An 18254-nucleotide genomic window follows, 5' to 3' on the forward strand; every position below is an offset into this window, starting at 1 on the left:
TGTGCCAGGCTGCATGCACGGGGTAGTCCTAGCGCACAGGAATCCCTGCTCGGTAATGGCTGGAGCTGCGGAGAAGAGAGTCAGCAGCGAGCCCTCGAGCCAAACAGCAATTCACGTTAGTCACTTTTCCCCCCTGCGAAGGTTCCTAAGGTGGATGCTAAGCTGGCCTGTCAAATGACCTGTCAAAAATCCTTTAAACAAGCATTTAATACTATGGTTTATTGTGTTCAAAATCCAACATTGCTGCTTCCTACTGAGACTATTCTCTTGTTCCACTGATGGTAATTTGGAGTGCATGTGTAAGCTCAAGGTAGATGGGCAAGTTGAAGCTGAAAGCTGAAAATGTAGATAGTCGTCTTATAAATAATCTGTTCAGGCTTTTTTCCCCCAGAGAAACTGGTAGTGGCTGGCTGATCCTCACACAGAATGGCGGGGAACAATGAACAAAGTAACTCAGGAGACATGTACTGTCTGTACAGCCTTTTCTGTGCTGTGGTTAACACCGGCACCGTGAGCCCCTGCTCACATCTGATGACAAGGGACCGCCTGAAGCACCCCATCCCTCTGGAAATGGCTTCAGGTTTGGAGCCCACCAGCACCTAGGCTGAGATTGGCCTGCACTTACGGTGTCTGCAAGGCTTTTGTACAAAAATGCGAGAGGACATATGAATATGGTTGAAGCAGAGGCCAGAAGCGAAGTCATCTTGGGTAGGTAGGTATTTCTGTTGGCGTACACATAAGGATCATAGCGAGCAGAGTAAGGGTTTGGTGGTTGCTGCATGTGATGTGCCTTAGTGATTTAACACGCTAAAGAAACACCATCTTCCACAAACTCACAAAAAACGACACGAGAAAGAATCTGAAGAAAAGTTTATAGAAGAGCTCCTTTTATCAAGGTTCCAGGACTATTGGAAAGGCACATTTCACCCATGATGAATGACAGCTGAGTTCATGGACACATACAATGCTCACATTTCATGGCAAAAAGACCGCATAATGATGGTACGTTGTGAAACATATATTCCAGACTTCAGTTAAACACTAAAGTGATTATTTTAAGTGTATCATGTACATAATAAGAGTGGAACAGGCAGATGCATCCAATTACTGTAATTTACAAGGCAGTAATTCAAGCCCCAATTTATTTCTCCTTATTGGAGGAAGGCGGTACAGATTATGAGCAAAACGAGGGGCAGCGAGTTGACAGGGAGCCAGGAAGCTGCTGCCATTTGGAAAATAACAGCTAGCACCTGCTGCAAGTCAGAGGGGCTGTAACTTCGCTAATTCATTTCACCCTGCTTTAACAGCAAACGTCTGGGCTGGATGGGATGCTCTTGGGCCAGGAAGTAACCGAGAGCCGCGCCATGGCCGTGCCGCACCAACGCGGGCACCCTGCAGAACAGATAAGCGCAGATGTTTGCTCGGTAGCGGGCAGAATAAAGTCCACTCGCGCTTCCTCTCTCGCCGCTTAGTGAGCTGCTTCATGCTAATTACCTCTTTTCATCCAGCTCGTGGTTAAGTTTCATGTTGCGATGATTAATAATTAATCAAATGCATTTGAAAATTAATTTGGCAATTCTACATCTGATTGGCATGCTAATCTCTTCTGTGCAGTGGGGATGTTATGGGAATAACCTCAGATATTCTGAGCTGCTAACTGAGATGAATACATAAGGGCATTTATTATCTCCGGTGGTAAAAAATAAAGCAGCAAGTGGAAACGAATGCATTCTCCAAGGCCTCTTTGCCTTTTGGGAAAGGTGTGATCTGCATTTTGCCTCCCCTGTATTAGGAATATACCATCGATATTATCATGTCCAATCAAAACAAATGGACAAGGAAAAGGCAAATTTGAAAAACGACCCCCCAGTTGATTTATTTCTGTTTAGCTGGTAGCAGCTGCTATAGATTTGATGCGTGAATTATGGTACTAAAAAGAAAAATCACAAGAACAACTATTGACCTTTCCAGCTGTCCATGCCACTTCTCTCCAAAAGTAACACTCATCTGGTAAAAGGGAAGAAGAGGGAATATGCAGCTTCCACTGGACGTGTGGTCCCCACTACTTTCGAATTAGTAGTCCCTTTTTATAGGCAAACAGCCCCGCAGCAGCCACAGAGGTGAAACACACGGTAGAGCTAAGCAGGCACAGTAGTCCCGGCACGGACGGCAGGTTCCTCTCCCAGAAGCTGGTGGTGAATGGTTGGGCTGGGACATCCTGGGGGAGAGAGGAGATGGTACCACCACAAGGTAGTGGTACCGCGTGAGCGGGGAGGTGACAAACATCCCCCACTAGTCTGGGGAGATCACAGGTTTTTCCCGAGGACCAGACTGGGGAGGAAGGAGGGTCACGGCTGTGAAATGCATATTTGCTGTCATCCCAAACAGCCACAGGACAGTGAAGGTGGAGTTACTTGTGACTGGAAGGAGGTTATATTTGGCTTAAAATTATGGCCTTGGACTGGGCAGAACCAAGCTGATTTCCTGCATTTTGTAGTCCCCCACACTCTGAGGTCTTGGCCATTCACTCCTCAGACAGGGGTAACAGTATTCCTCGGACAGGTCAAAAAAATGAATACCATCAGCATGTCAGGTAACCAAAACCTTGCCCGGGGGCAGGTCCCACAGGAATTGCCAAAGCAGGGACCACAGCCTGACTGAGGGGTGCGCGCCTGACCAGGTGACAATGAGAAAGTCTGGCTTACCTTCGACTCTGGCTCTGGCATCCAAATTTCATTCTCTGAGATCTTCCCCATACTGTGCAATATCTGGAAGAAAAAATTGTTTGTACCATGTGAGAAAAATTAAAACCCACGCTACCTTCAGTTTTAGAAAAGCAGAGCAAGTCAGAGCAAGGTGACATTGATAAAAGGCTTTATGACTACCTGAAAGTGCTTTGAACCAGAAAACGTATAGTGATTTCTCTGCTTATGGCAGCAAAGAGAGAAGAAGGAGGCAGTTTTGGTAGTTTGTGTAAATATATGACAGCTGGTCATCAAATGGTCGTGTGCCTAACCAGTGTTTTAAGGATAAAAGAACAGTTTCACAGAGTCATTTGTAAAAAGTAGGACTTCACTCAGAAATCCACACAAACTACAGCTTCTCCAGATGTTTATTTTAATTTTTTTTCTGAGTACAAGTAAAAATGCTTTTTTACATGACAGTTTAAGAAACAGCAAGGTGAGGTTACCACCACACGCTCAGGACGCAAAGCCTCTTAGGAAAGATGCCGCTTGGATCACAAACTAGAAAGAGGAGAGATACAACTCTGGGGTTTTCAAAGCATAGAATTACAAAGTTATCTCTTGGCTAATCAGGCAGTACAAAGCTCATCAAGGATTTTTCTTGAGAATAAACTGATTATAACAATCAAGGTGGTTCTTGGGGCAAATGAATGTCTCCAGAAGAGACAACTAACCATCTTTGTAACTACTCCTCACAGGCATGGAGAAAGGAAAAGAGAACTTAGGTGACTTGAAACAAAACAAGTAATGAGGACTATAAGGCAAATATGATGTTCTGTCAAATGGAAGCAAAGGGCTGATCTTCCCTTAAATAACAGCTCCATGGCTCTGCCATACAGCTGTTGTAACTGTAATGTACACCCTTTAATGGTTTTTTTTCCCTCCCTCCAGACTGTTGTAAAGGGATTTCACTGTGACTGGGAATCCAGCCCAATGCGTGTCATTCTGAGGAGATTTAGACATTATCAGAGCTGCCCATTACAAATTCATAAAGCCAAGCTAACCGTACTTTCTCGTAAAAGGAGAAGCAGAAGGGATAGATCAAAAAAGAGAACAATGCTCAGATTTCCAGATTGCTGCATAGGAAATAGCTGTGAGCATTTGTAATGACTTAAATTACTTTTAAAACATACAGTGATTAATTTGTTAGAAATTGTGGTAGTATATCTAAGGGCAGCATCAGATTGGAGGTTATTTTCCTCTAGACATTAGGTATACAGCATGAGCTTCGTTTTAAGTCTCCAGTGCAGCAACACACCGCTTAATGTTCTGATTTGTGGGAGATTCTTGGCTTCACTTTATTCAATAATAAACTAAGCAAAGTTTGGGGTTTTTTTAAAAAAAGGCTTTGGTTGTCATCGTTTTCTGGGATTCTTCCCCACCAATTCTAGGAGCCTCTGTACGACTACAGGGTGTGATGCACGAAATCAGACCCTCCAAGCTGTACTTAATCCTTTTTAACCTTCTAATAGAGACATTGAAGCAAACCAACAGTCTGTACCTCTCTGGCTGCTCTCTCTCCTGCCTGTACAGCCCCCTCCATATATCCACTCCATTGGGTAGCTGTCTCTGTGCCAGCAAAGTAGATTCTGTCAATGGGCTGGCGAATGATCCTTCAAAACAAATGGAGAATGTCAGATGACAAGTAACAGGAAGGCGATGATCCTTCTAAAAGCAATTTATGGGCTTTGATGGAGCGCTCAACTTCAGTTCTCCAGAATTCCTGCAGACCTGGGCTGGGGAGCATGGTGCAATAAGCTGTCCCCGCAGGACCACCTACTTGCTTCTGTACACAAAAATGAAGATCCGAGAGAGAGAAAATGTAAGGCATAAATCAGCATGCCCAGCTTCTGTGCAAAATAATATGAACCTTATTTTAGTGCTGGAATAAGGGATAATCCTAACAGCCTCCAGCAGTACAGTGCAGCTGATAGATGTATGTTATCCTGCCATTACAATGGGATGTGAATGATGTTTTTGCAGTGGCGGGTCACTAATACCAGCTTCTGTTTGGAGGCTGGAGTTGCCAGCCTGCAAGTCCTGCCAAAAGGGGATGGCAGCTGAAGGCCTTAGCATTCAGGGAGTTGCATTCACCCCGCAGGGTCATATAAGCCAGCCCCTCCAGCTGTGCAAAGCTGCACAAGCATCCCGGTCAACCCAGCCATAGGTAATGAGCTCCCTACCCCATAGAGAGATGTGCTTGCTCTAAGGGCTCCCATCTAAACCCCATTTAAGTTTTCCCTGTCTGCCTGACACCATCTTCCCCAGGTCAGAGGCCTCACCCATCGCTACCCAAGAGTTCAGGTATATTACGACAGAAGAGTCTGTGCACAAGATGACTTCTTCTCACACGTATCTTGGCACAGAGGCAGGGTGTAACTCTGTGACGGACATGCTAAGGAGCTCATGCTGCGATGTACTATGTGGTTTGTCTGGTCTTTGAGTATGGATACAAGATTTGTCTGGCTGTTCCTATTACGTGCGGAACCATGCCTTCCACAAACTTTTCAGTGATATACCTAGTATTCATCAGTATTATCTAACGTGTTCCTGTAGGAATACAGCAGTTCTGCATGGGGAGGGCATGGGAGGTTTTGCTGGGTGGGAGAAGTGAATGAGTTTTCATGTAAGGGGTTTTTGTCTTCCCCTCATGATGTGACTTAATGGGCTTCACCAGAACCTGATGCTCCACCTACACAGTCAGTGGAGACTCTTCATCTGTCCAAGATGCGTGCCTTCAAGGTCTCAGAAAGCATTAAACGGATCTATTGCAAATACTGTGTAGCAGCAACTACTGTAAGTAACCTAGTGGGGGAAGGTTTCGTGGCTCTAGTGGGCCCCTTTATCACTGTGTTTGCAAAGTCACAAAAGAAACTCTGCTCTTACTGAAGTCAATAACGAGATCCTTCTTAGCTGGGGAGCAGGGGAATGGAAATAGGGTTGGAGTTCCCCTAATATGCTACATATGCCGTAAGTTTGTTCCATAAGGTATATCATTGTACACAAGCTAAGAAATGTAAATTAAATAGCAAAGCATTCTCTGGTTTACCTTCCATAAGAATACATTATGCCTGGTGGGAAGTAGGCTGTGTAACAACCCCCTGAATATTGCTCCATGCTCCAGTTCTTTTCTTCATAATGCACAGGCTGTAAGTATTAGCAAACATTAGAGAGTGAAACAGTGGCAGAGAAACTGGAAATAAAAAAAAACAAATTTCCTTTGAAGAAGGAAAAAACAGGCTAAGGATACCTGTCAAAGGAGTGCCATGTCATCTGGCTAACACTATCCATCTGCACAAAACAAATCTTTGCACTTTTACAGAAGCACTAGCCTCCCATGGGGAAATAACAGGACAAATAAAACCATGCGCTGCCTCCTCTTTTCTTCTAAAGAGTGAGACTGGCAGCTCTTCTCTTCCTGTACTAGATGCTGCTGCCCTCCCCCTGGGAGCACAGATTGCATGGCATGACATGCAATTTTAGGTACACATTTTAGGTACCAGGAATTTTGGCTTCATCCTCCAGAACAAAGGAGCAACATTACTGTACAAAAGGGGTGAAAACAGGCATTCATTTCTTACATGTAAAGCCTCTTCCATCCCCATTGCCTTGGCGTATGCCTCACAGATCTTCTTCTTCCTATATGAAAATAAAATCAGAGTCAGAAAAAAAAAAAAAGGTGGAAAAAAACCTCTCAGCTATTGCTCTTCTTATAAAACAATCACATTTATCGCAATACATTGGAAAGAAAGTTGGGTTTGGCTTTGTTTTTAAGTCTGATTTCAAGTTCTTATCTCAACATACATATTTCAAATGCTGAAGCCTAAATGTGACATCCAAAATGGACCCAGGGAACAGGAAATGAAGGTTGATTTTGGCAATGAGCTCTGAAAAAAATAAATCTTTGTACAGTTATTTTAGGATGCAGAGCCAATTCATTCTCATGTTCACTGGTGTAAGACCAGAAGAGAAGCAATATAAATCAATGAAATCCCTACAGATTTACTATAGCTGAGAACAAAATATGAGCTGGAGAATACTACTCACGTTCCTAAGCAGAACTCCTCTTTCACTTGCATGTGTACCAAAAATCACATTTAGAAAGTACTGTTTGTTCATTTCACAGACTAATGGAGAAACTATACTGTTGTAAACACAGGGGATTAAAAATTTTGTTACCCAGTCTAAATGTGAAGGACACCCAAAACTATGCATGTCAGCACTCCCGGTATCCCTGGGGTGAAGCATCATTCAGTGGGGATGCAGTCTGGCCATGTCTTTGGAAAAATCTTCTCAGTTCACATAGAGACACAGAGCTGATAAGTCATAACAAGGAAGAGTGGGCAAGACTTGGAAACTCAGAAATATCCATAACTGGATGGATATTATCATTAGTGTCTCGGCCTGTTTATGCTCAAAGCTCGATTTTTGTCCCAATTTCCAGTATTGGTAGTTGCACTGAGCATGTGTATCCGTGCATATGCACACACATAACCACACACATATTCTTGTGGGGAAGCATCCCAGAGAATCAATTTATTTCTGAAATAGTTGCAGTTCCTGAACTCTTACCTCTCTTCCTTACTGAGATGGGCCAGTTTAACAGCTTTTCTGGTAAGGATGAAACTGAAAAGAAAAATATAGCATGTAAGTATCACGCAGTGTCAGCACCCCAGCTGATTTGCAAGCTCTTGCCTGAAATTACTCTAAAAAAAGACAGGCAAAGCACTTTACCAGTATGTAATAGGCTTGGCATTTTTTCATCATACCTCATCACTTAATAATTACAGGTCACATGGGTGAAAAGGCCTGTGCCTGGTACCCTGGGGAGTGAAGTGAAAGGAAGAGCATGCATTCCCAGGGGAGGAGGTGCAGAGGACTGCCTGGCAGCTACCAGACGAGAAAGTTGTGGATTGCAAGCCTGTTTTCAAAGCTGCCAGCACTGGCCTCATTTTGCTCCGTGGGAACGAACTCTCTATCCCCACTGACTCAGGAGAGCAAAATTATACCCAAAGTGGGCAGAGAGATGACAGTGTCCACCAAACTAGTGTGCACTGCCTCCCCTCTTATACCTAGGTCTTACCCAAAAGGACTGAGACCCCAAGTTTTCTTGAGCTTTTGAAGTCTCACAGACAGCTGGCCATACCACTGCCCATGTCATTTGGTGTTAGTAAGTGAGGGGAGGCTGCTGCTCTGACAGGCACTGCCCAGTGTCACGGACCAGTCCTGTAAGAACTGGGACCAGTATTTATTCAGCTTGAAGGACATAGATTTGGTGATTAGTTCATCTGACCTTAGTGGAGATACTCGGGGGATGACATATGTTCCTGCACTCTTTTAGAAAGTTGCATAAACCCACATGGAGAAAGCAGAAAAATGTTTGCCACATGGGGTTTGGAGGAGGCTTATTGCTCTCAGGTCATGGAAGTTTTTAAGCCTTGAACATGACCATAAATATGTACAGTTCAGTAGAAGTGGCAAGCTTTCCTTGCCAGATACTTAAGGAGTAGCTGCCTGACATTTATATTGCCTTTTTTTTGGCAGTCTCACCTCAGATTACAGTGGAAACATTTGTAAAGATTGTTTGTTCATATTGGCTTAACCTATTTTAAAAGTCAGTCAATGCTGTTACATATTTTCCCATCTGTTTGTCCAAACTACAACTTTTCTACTTGGCAGTTTCCTCAGAATCCCGATTTCTTCACTGCACAGCTGCTGCCCCGCTGAACCACCAGCTGATGTTCATTGTTCTGCCTCAGCTCAACATGGAGAGGAGGCAAATAAGGATTTCTTGGACAACTACATTTTCATTTTGGCTGAGGCACTAAATGCAAGGCCCAACATAAGCCGAATACAGGCTCGCAAAGCTAGGTAAGAAAGTGATTTATTTCTAAATCTACTCTACAGCAAAAAAATATTAACTGAATGCTTAACATGAACTACAGCTAAATTCAGCAACTCCTTTCCAACCATCTCCTTTGTATTAGGCTATTTGTAGCAGGGGCTTGTCAGAAGTGCTTTCCTCTATCTGTGAAGACTGTAGGAGTGGGCACTACTGATGTAACCTGGCCATTTCCCCTCTTCCTCCTCCTTCCACTCCTTCATACAAAAAGAAATACACAGCTGTAAGTATGGGCTAGAAGCTCTTAACCCCATAATGGCAGGGAAAGATCCATCAGGTTTTGTGTCATCTATGGTTATTCCAATTGGAGACTCTTCATCCTCAATGATGAAGGAACCGCAATAACCTAAGGAGGGGGAAAGAAAACAAAACAGTTGTCAGAGAAACTTGTTCATGATCATTGGTTCTGATAGTAATGAGCAAGGAAAATTATCCATAAAAGGAATTGTACAGTAATTTCTTTGTCACCAATAATACCTACATGTCTGAAGTGTTTTTGTAATAGTCTCTCTCCTCTCTTCCCTCTGACTCCGGGAAATTTAGTACACAGACTTATAAAAGTCATATTTAAATTCCATTTTTACTTAGCAAGGAATTTCTGTGGATTGTTGCAAGTCCCTTTGGCTTTCTATATTGGGGGCAATAAAGATTAAAAATAAATGGATCTAGCAAGAACTATGATGGTTCATTCCATGAGTAACTTTGGCCAAAACAACAGCAGCAACAAAACCCAGTGTAATTGTATCTGGTCACTGCGGGCTCAACTTTACACTCTGTGTTGATTTTCCTGACGATAAGACTGTCAGGAATAGTGTCCCATAACAGTAATGCAGCAGAAACATGGGCCATCTAATCTAGTATCATATCAGTACATGTTTCAGATGAACACGCAAAAAAACCCATATAGATAACAATGTATAAACCTGCCAACATTTCTTTCTAAGCCCAATGGCCGGTTTATGCTCTGAAACATGCAAGATTATATTATTTTGATTAAGAAATATTCTTGGCCAGTGCAACTCTCAGCATCATTACATAGGAAGTGAAAACTAATCTGTTCATACAAATAGCTCTGGAAATTGTATCAATTAAAGCTGAGAAACACATGATGTTGCAGCACATGTTAAAAATATCTTGAGTTAAACAAAAGGCTAACCTACTTTTTCCAGTCCTCTGAGGTATCAGGTCTGTAGAACAGAGGATTAAAAACAGGGAAAGGTCTTGCTTACACCTTAAGCTCTCCTTGTCATCTGCTGTCAATTCTCTTTGGCTGCCCTAACGCTGTCCCTGGCAGGGAGAAGCCAGGACCTGCTGCTGCAGGGTCACTGTTTCTGTGCATTGCAGGTTTCAGCAATGCTTCCCAGGGAAACCTTCCTTGTTCTCTCAGTCATCCCTCCTCAGCTAGCAGCAATGAGATTCAGGATCCTATTTGGGTCTGGACTCATCTTTGGGACAAGGCATGCACTCAAGCTTGGAGGAAGAGCTCTCCTTTCTAAGGAGCTTTACCTTTCACTTTTCTGTGTGTTTGGTTTTGGAGTTTTGCATATTTACCACCCCCTGCCTTGGATTTATTCCCTGATAGACAGCAGAGCTTCAAAATTCACGTAGCGTGGGAGTCCCGAGTCCTTCACTTTCCCCACATACCCTTTCTCTCCCAGAAGGCTTCCCTGTAGTACACCATGCATTTTATGACACACCCCATAGGCAAACGCTGAATTAACTGGTTTCTCTTTGGCGGCAGTTCTGGTTTGTAATGAATCTTTGTTGTCAGGATCGGAGGGATAGCACTGATCACATACTTGGCCTGAAACGTAAAACGCAGTCAGTACAGACAAGGTGCTGCCTCTCACTGAGCTCGCCCCGCAGAACACGTTTCAAAGACGCACTTACTAGTTGTTAACAGCTTTCCCACACCTGACTCTGCTACTTGGCTTTCCCACACAGATATTTCCAGGTGACCAAAAAAATTCTGCCATTTCAGAAAAAGGAGCTGGGAAAAACATGTTGTTTTGTGGTTAAATAAGCAACACCGATGGTGATTTCAGCATTCCTGAACACGCTGCATGTGTCTCGCAGGTCCTGTGTCTGACTGGAGCGGTGAAGGACGCTCTGCTTCGGGGCTCAGGGTGACAATATATCACAATGGACGCTGCTGCTCTCAGGCACTCTCATGCTGGTGGGGCTGCTGAGTGCAGGAAGCCCATCTCCTCCGACTGGCCTGTCACTCAGCCAGCATGGAGGGAGAAGCCAGTAGTTTAATTCCAGGGTTTAAAAATCCCTAGGGAGGGAGAGAGTCTCTCCTCCAGGACATCCTTAGACCGGCTTCAGTGCCAAACAGTCCCTTCCCTTTCTGCTAGCTTTCCCTAAATATCCTCCAAACACTGTCACTGGTGAGAAAGGGGTCTTGCAGACCCCCACAGTCCTGCACAAACCCCCGTGGCAGGCAAGGCTCTGCACGCAGAAGGGAGCTGCCACCCCATGGGTGCCACTGAGGGTGATCACATACTGATGGAGCATTTCACAGTACCACTGCAGAGAGGCTAAATCTCACTAAAGGCATTTGAAATGTCTTTTTTTTTTGGGCTGCAAACCACAAACTTAGATAGGAAAAAGAACGTTATTTTTCCTTTCTTTGAAATGGTCTCAATGCAGAACTAAAATGTAAAAATATATAATCACAGAAGAAGTTGAGGCAGAAAAGGCAGAGTGATGACACAAACCAACTAGCAGAACACCAAGAGACCCAGTCATAAATAAATCTGTAAAGCTGGTTTCACAGAGTGTCAGCGTAGTCCGAGAAATAGACACACAAATGAGTACTTCCTGATTACATCTGGCTAAGAGCTACAGCAGATGTATTCCCCCACTAAATGCATACTCCACTTTTATTCTGATCAAATTACCTCATATATCTCATGGTTTAGAGTCTCCACAATGACATTATCACCTGTCTGATCAATACGGACCACAGTTCTCTCCAGTTTAACTCTGCCTTTGAGGCGTTCCATTATTTTCTCTGATATCTGACCAGAACCCCCTTTAAACTTCCTCTCCTAAAAAACAAACAGAAAAGAAACACAAACAAAAAAGCACCAGCATTAATCACAATGACATTGAATATGACTTCTGCTCATAATCAAGAAACTCCAGGCCAAATCTGAAAGTCCTAATGGTCCAGACCTTCAGAATAACGAAGGCATAAACCTGAGGCTCAGTGGGGATTGCTGCCTAACCCACTTTTGCAATGGCTTCCTCAATTAGCTGGCTTAAAAACTCCTGAAGCCTAGAGAACAAACACATATAATGCAGGTATTCTAGCTAGTATAAACACATCACTTCATTAAAAAGAGGTTTTGAGTATTTTACCCATCACTGCGCTACCAAAACCCTTGTGTGACAAAGACACCAACTCATGTCTGTACAGCGAAAACCTGCACCAGCCCAGAAGCAAAACAGATCTTTAACTGGGTCTGGCCTCAAATGCAGCAGGCAATGAGCTTTATCTGTCGCTGGGAAGACACAAAGACATTGCTGTCTGGAAAAAAGCACAATCTGTGGCACGTATTTCCTTGCGATGTCTGTGCAGAGGCTCAGGGGAAGCACTAACCCTCCTTTATCTACCAGCCACCAGTGTTATATCAAGCAGCTCACTTTTACATATAAGATGCTGGTACTAGCAGGGGGGAAAGGATCCACAATGTCTTGTGTTGAAAGACTGAAGTAGCTGCCTGAAGAAGTTTTGTAAGACTCGTCATGGCTGCTAAGTCAGAAACCCTTAGTGTTTTTGCTCAACTGATTTTGACTGGGGTGAGGGGAGAGGGAAGGATGCTAGAAACCAAGACACCTTCCCCCATCTGGGCACAAAGAAAAGGACGTGCTCCTCCCAGACTAGCTTTCCCCTCTCCACATGTCTTGTTTAGCTACAAGTATCCCGGGATTAATTTTAATTCTTGCTGCAATGCCTAGCAGTTGCTGACATGGGACAGCAAAAGTGGCTGAGGGGCTCCTAAGGAAGAAGGCTCTTAGGTCTTGCCCCTACCTTGGGGCAGCATTAGCTCTACTTAGATCCTTCCTGACACATCTCTCCCAGCAACTTCTCTTAATGTCTCCCTATCCCGGCACACTTGGGAGGGTGTGGTGCTCTCTCCACTTTTGCTGTTGGTAGCTTAAGTCTGAAATGCTTCACATGCTTTCTGATGCTGAGTGAACTGAGGTAGAAGGCCAGTAAAGGGTGCTGACATACCACATCCAAATTACTTTGACAGCTCCCTCTCCCCTTTTTTTGAAACTTCATCCAGAACAATCACAAGAAAACCATGCTGTTCTGCAGGCAGCCAGGCACCTGCCATGACCAAGGCGAGAAACAATCTGAAGTAGCTCACGAAACATGCTGCCATGTGAGCTGTCCCAAGAAGGAAGGGCCTTTTGCTATCTACTTCCAACTCTTGTCATCAGAGGCTTCAACATCAAAACCCCCTTATTTCACTCTGAAGTACACCTGAAGTACAAAAAAGTACTTCAAGTGGCCAAAAAGCAACAAAACAGCAACAAAAGGACTATGCTGAAGTGAATGCAGGAAAAAGAAATTATTAAATTGTCCCAATTTATCCCAAAGCCTAGCTAATAAAATTCCTTATTGTACAGAGTTAGCCAAGAGGGCTTTTCCACCCCATGAGAAGCTGATTGTCTCCAGTGCTACCTGCACTTGGTGTTTTGTCCTCTTTTTGTTAATTGCAGGGCTTTGATGGGTACCACACTCCACTTGCTCTTTATGGTTTCAAGAGAGGAGGAAGAATATGAGACATTTTGTACCTGGCCCCCATTGGTGATAGAGAAAATCCTGGCTGTGCCTCCGCACTGCCTCACGTACCACAGGAACCAGAGAGCGGAGACTTCATGAGGCTCAGATGTAACGTTGACATTCACAAAGAAGGTGGCAAATTCTTTAGCAGCTCTGCGTGAGACACAGAAGCAGAAACAGGCAGTGAGTAAATGTGACTTCCTGACTGCTTTCAGGATTTTCTTTGTTATTCTCAATAAGGGCTGCTTTCCCAAAGTCAGAAAAGCCAAGATGATTTATATCTGTCTCATTTTTTAGTCTGTAGTGAGATTGTTTCAATGGGTTTATATCAGCACCTCTCTCCCTCCCAAAGCATTTACCCGTTCAGTTTGAAATCCCACTGATTTCACCTTAGTTATTTCTTTAAATAGTTTCCCAGCTGCTATTCCTTTCATCAGAACAAATATTTTTCTCGACAGGAGAATGCATTTGGTAACCAGCTAGTGAAACTCTTCTGCATTTTTCATCCATGGGGTGCTCATTGGGCACATAATTTCCAAGGTCTGATGGGTCCCAAAGGACTCAACTAGCCACACAGCCAAGACATTCCCCATCTCCCATGTAACACTGCTGCACAGACCTTTTGTGAAACCAAGAATCAGACATGGTAAACAACCCTGAGAAACCAAATTGGCAATCATTGCCATAAATATAAGGAGATGGTCAGCCGTCTACCACTCTAGGTCCTCTGAACATAAACAGAGTTACAGCAGAAGGAAATGGGGACATAGCTATTGACATTTCTTTCATTTGTGGCTACAAATTGCGAAGAGAATTGAGATAATTTTGCAAAGAAGGTGAAAGGTCTTTGACTTGCATGAAGTTTCATGAAGCAGCATGAATTTATAATCATCTGCTACAGGAAGGAACTTTGCAAGTTATCTGGGCTAAAATATGTAACTTATAAACTTTTATAACCTCATTTCCCTGGGTATGAAGTCCAGTCACCTCTATTTCATTAGCCAGGATATGAAAATATCCTGCATGCAAGAACCCTCTGCCACAATCCTGAAAGCACCACTTCACTAAACAGTTGTAGCAGGTTCAGTCCTGAGAAATGTGAAGACAGTCTCCAGGATCAGTAGATGCTGATCTGTGACACATGACAAACAAATCTTTTATAATCTTGACCCAAGTCATACAGAAAATGCTGCAAAAGAGCTTTTCTGTTTAGGGCACTATGTTTTTAACTATGTGTAGTAAAATCTGGCTTGGCTTGAAGATCTAAAATGGCTTTTTACTGAGTTTTTGAATGTGTTTCAGCTGAGCACATCCATTAAAACTGGAATGCCACAAAACCATTGGCAGTAGAAGCAGTCTTGCAGAGAAGCATGTTACAGGAGAGATCACTATAAATCCAATTCTGCTTATACTCCACCAGCTCCCTGACTAAGAGGAACAGTAAAAACTAGATGAGGAAGAGCCAGTGCACTTGCAACAGAAAGGGTAGTTCAAAGTAACCGAGTTTGCAGGCATATGGCTCATAAAACTAACCGTGAAGAAAACTACAATGCCACAGAGAGCAAGAGAAAGTCCAAACAGCCATACCTTGTATCACATGGAGCTGGAGTAAGATTTAAGCCAGCAAAATAAATTTCAAACAGAAAGTTCTGGTCAGGAAGCTGCAGGCACAGTGCTAAACCACATTCAGAATGAAAGGGCAAACAGAGCACAGACAAATAAAAGACACTGAATACAAGGGAGGAAAGTGCTACAGAATAGCACAGGGGCTGGCACTGCAAGCAGGGACACAAATGCTCATACAAGCACAGTTTTCTTTTCCTTATAAAGAGAATTAATTGAAAAAGGAAAGGAAAAAAAGAGTATTTCCAGCTGTTGTCACCTTGTAAACATTCTTCCTTTTTTTATTTGTACAGTGTGGTCCCTCACAGACATAAAACACACTGGCCATTTTCTAGGTAATACAACACCTTGGGCCCTCTTCCTACCAACTAGGGTTGATGCTCTGTTGGACCTGCTACTCACAAACAAGGAAGACCTGTTGGACGATGCAAAGGTGAAGGGCAGTCTTGGCTTGCAATGGCCAAGAGACTGTGTAATTTAAGATCCCGAGAGGGGTAAGACAAACAGCAGAATTGCAACCCTGGCTTTTGGAAGAGCAGATTTTATCCTCCTCAAGGACCTGCTTGGCAGCATCTCATGGGAAGCTACCCTGTAGGGCAAAGAGGCCCAGAAGAGCTGGCCGGCATTCAAGGACAGCTTGCCAGGAGCAGAGGGAGGGTGCACTGCAAGGGGCAGAGCTGAGCGAACTCAGCAACAGGCTTGCTGGGACGAACGCAGAGCTCCCAACGGGGCTCAGGCACAAACCAGCCAGGGAGGTGAAAGGCAAGGAGAAAGGTTGCCTCAGCTGCCTTGTTTCCCTCCAAGGGTTTCGGAGGCCCAGCAGGCACTACTGCTGAAACAAGGAGCAGCATTTCAACTTCTCCAGAGTTTCCAGAGCCAACAGCTGCTCACTCCCCGCTCCCTGGGTCTTGCACTCATCCATTAGGTGACCACTGGAAAGCAGCTGCCCTCTGGCACGGTGTGCTGCTCTCCAGCGTGCCAGAGGCACCTGCCTGCTCCGTGGTACGCGCGGCGCAGCCTACGCAGTAAAAGCAGATGCGTTGATAACTGCAGAAGGCATCGCCAAGAGTCAGAGGACATCACTCCTCAGCTCCTAGGTTTCCCCAGCACCTTTAATCCCACCTGCCAACCAGCCCAGGCTCTGTGTACCACCTTAACCTCCGCAGACCTTCACCCACCGCCTGACAACAGCCCATCACAAAGGCTCATCTCAAACACCTCCTGCTCTCTCACCGCCTGTACCCCAGCTGTACTCAGCTGTACCCCAGAATTTGCCAGGAAGCCACTATCATTCTGCAGCAAAGTGAATAAAGAGTTATGTACTTGGTCCAGCATATCTTATTTATCAGCTCTTGCATGGTCATTTTGTCCCATTCTTCAGCATGCGGAGCGTCCCATGGTGCTTCGAGAGGAATCTGGAGACAGAGGTAAAACATTCTAGAAATTATTCAGTACTACATCATTGCCTGTCATAGCTAGTTAGTAGCACAGAGTTGATTGATATGTTGGCCAGGAGTTTCTTTTGTCCCCTGCATTTGGCTGTAAACTTGGAATAAATTCACTAAATGGAATAGTTTCCATTCGCACCTTTGGGCATGAATTGTACCATGATCACCAAATCTGGCTTTGTTTGACCAATGAACTATATCCATATGTTGGGACTCATCTGGCTTTTAGTTGTCCAGAATTAAAGTGTCTATTCTAATTCAGTTGTCTTGGTGTCTTCTAACAGCTGAGGGAAAAATTCTTTCTCCAGTCAGAGATTCAGTCAGTTACAGATAGATATCTGAAGGTCCCTATGTCTCTCTCTTAACTACAGAGGGAGCAAAAATGTCTAGATACTATTAAATTATTTTTAGACAGTTAAATTCTTAATAATAATCCATTGCATGCAAGTACCATGACATGTGAGAACATTGTCGTATATTTGAATCTTCAAAAAATTTGTATTATTTGACAAAAAAAAAAAGTGTGGTATCATACACAAATTTGCTTCTGCAAAACCACATAAACTCAATGAGCTTTGCAGGAATACAGTTAGTTATGCCTGAAGGTTATCGTAAGGTAGGGCCCCTGGTTTGTAGCCAGATTATAAAGCAACTGATAAATATCTGAAAGACAGCATGACACTCCAGGGGCTACTTTTTGCACACAGGAAGATCTGCAGTTGTACTGCTTGAATTTCGCAGGTATTTTCTGTTTAAGAATTTTAGAAATAAAATTTTAGAATAAAATTACTATGATGCCAAACTGGACCCCATCTTAGGCAGCTACAAAAAAGAATCATCCTTACTGAAAAAGGCTGTCACAGGGAAAGGGGAAAAACCCTTCTCATCTCCCAGCTCATGGAATGGTTTTCCCTGGCATGAGAAAGTACATATACTGAGGTTCACCTCATTTTTTTCAGGTATCTTAGACACCTCCAGATCTTTTTGTACTTTCTCATAGAATCATGATTTAGGATGGAAGGGACCTTTAAAGGTCATCTAGTCTAATGTCCTCTCAGTGAGGAAGCCCTGTTATTCCTGATAGTTCCTGGGCAACACAGATATCTTTCCTGATGGATGTTTCTTTTTTTTTATATTTAAAGAAGCAATAAAAAAGCCTGCCAGAAACAAAACAAAACTAGATTTACTCGTGGTGACATGAGCATTGTAGGAAACGTGCAATTTACACAGCCTACCTCTTTTCCCAGCTTGTCCATGGTCCTCCAGAAGTTATTGTAATCCAGATAAACTAAGGGATTCCATGTTGAAGGGGAAATACCCGTGAAAAAGTGTGACTTTCCCTAAAATACACATAAGAATATAAGCAACTGAAACACAACAGACCACATCTTCATTACTCAGGAACACAAAATTCTCAAAGTCATAGAATCATAGAATGGTTTGGGTTGAAGGGACCTTAAAGATCATCCAGTTCCAACCCCCCTGCCAGGGGCAGGGACACCTTCCACTAGACCAGGTTGCTCCAAGCCCCATCCAACCTGGCCTTGAACACTGCCAGGGATGGGGCATCTACAACTTCTCCGGGCAACCTGTTCCAGTGCCTCACCACCCTCACAGTGAAGAACTTCTTCCGTACATCTAATCTAAATCTACCCTCTTTCAGTTTAAAACCATTACCCCTCATCCTATCACTACATGCCCTTGTAAAAAGTCCCTCTCCAGCTTTCTTGTAGGCC

At 43.7% G+C, this 18254-nt stretch overlaps 1 protein-coding gene across 1 annotated transcript in view; it reads right to left on the reverse strand.

The window, feature by feature from the left end:
- Window positions 1–855: 855 nt before the first annotated feature.
- The window catches only part of LOC126053168 (amine oxidase [flavin-containing] A-like), a 39761-nt gene continuing 22362 nt past the window's right edge, over window positions 856–18254 (reverse strand). The window contains exons 4-15 of the mRNA XM_049835002.1: window positions 17754–17858; window positions 16394–16485; window positions 13459–13600; window positions 11550–11699; window positions 10291–10450; window positions 8896–8992; window positions 7317–7370; window positions 6326–6383; window positions 5794–5891; window positions 4246–4357; window positions 2706–2768; window positions 856–2218 (exon numbers count right to left, since the gene is read on the reverse strand). Coding sequence (XP_049690959.1) covers window positions 2063–2218; window positions 2706–2768; window positions 4246–4357; window positions 5794–5891; window positions 6326–6383; window positions 7317–7370; window positions 8896–8992; window positions 10291–10450; window positions 11550–11699; window positions 13459–13600; window positions 16394–16485; window positions 17754–17858 — 1287 coding nt within the window. The 3' untranslated portion in view covers window positions 856–2062. The remainder of the gene's footprint in view (window positions 2219–2705; window positions 2769–4245; window positions 4358–5793; window positions 5892–6325; window positions 6384–7316; window positions 7371–8895; window positions 8993–10290; window positions 10451–11549; window positions 11700–13458; window positions 13601–16393; window positions 16486–17753; window positions 17859–18254) is intronic.

The sequence above is a fragment of the Accipiter gentilis genome, chromosome 32 (assembly GCF_929443795.1).
Source record: "Accipiter gentilis chromosome 32, bAccGen1.1, whole genome shotgun sequence".
NCBI classification, from domain to species: Eukaryota; Metazoa; Chordata; class Aves; order Accipitriformes; family Accipitridae; genus Astur; species Astur gentilis.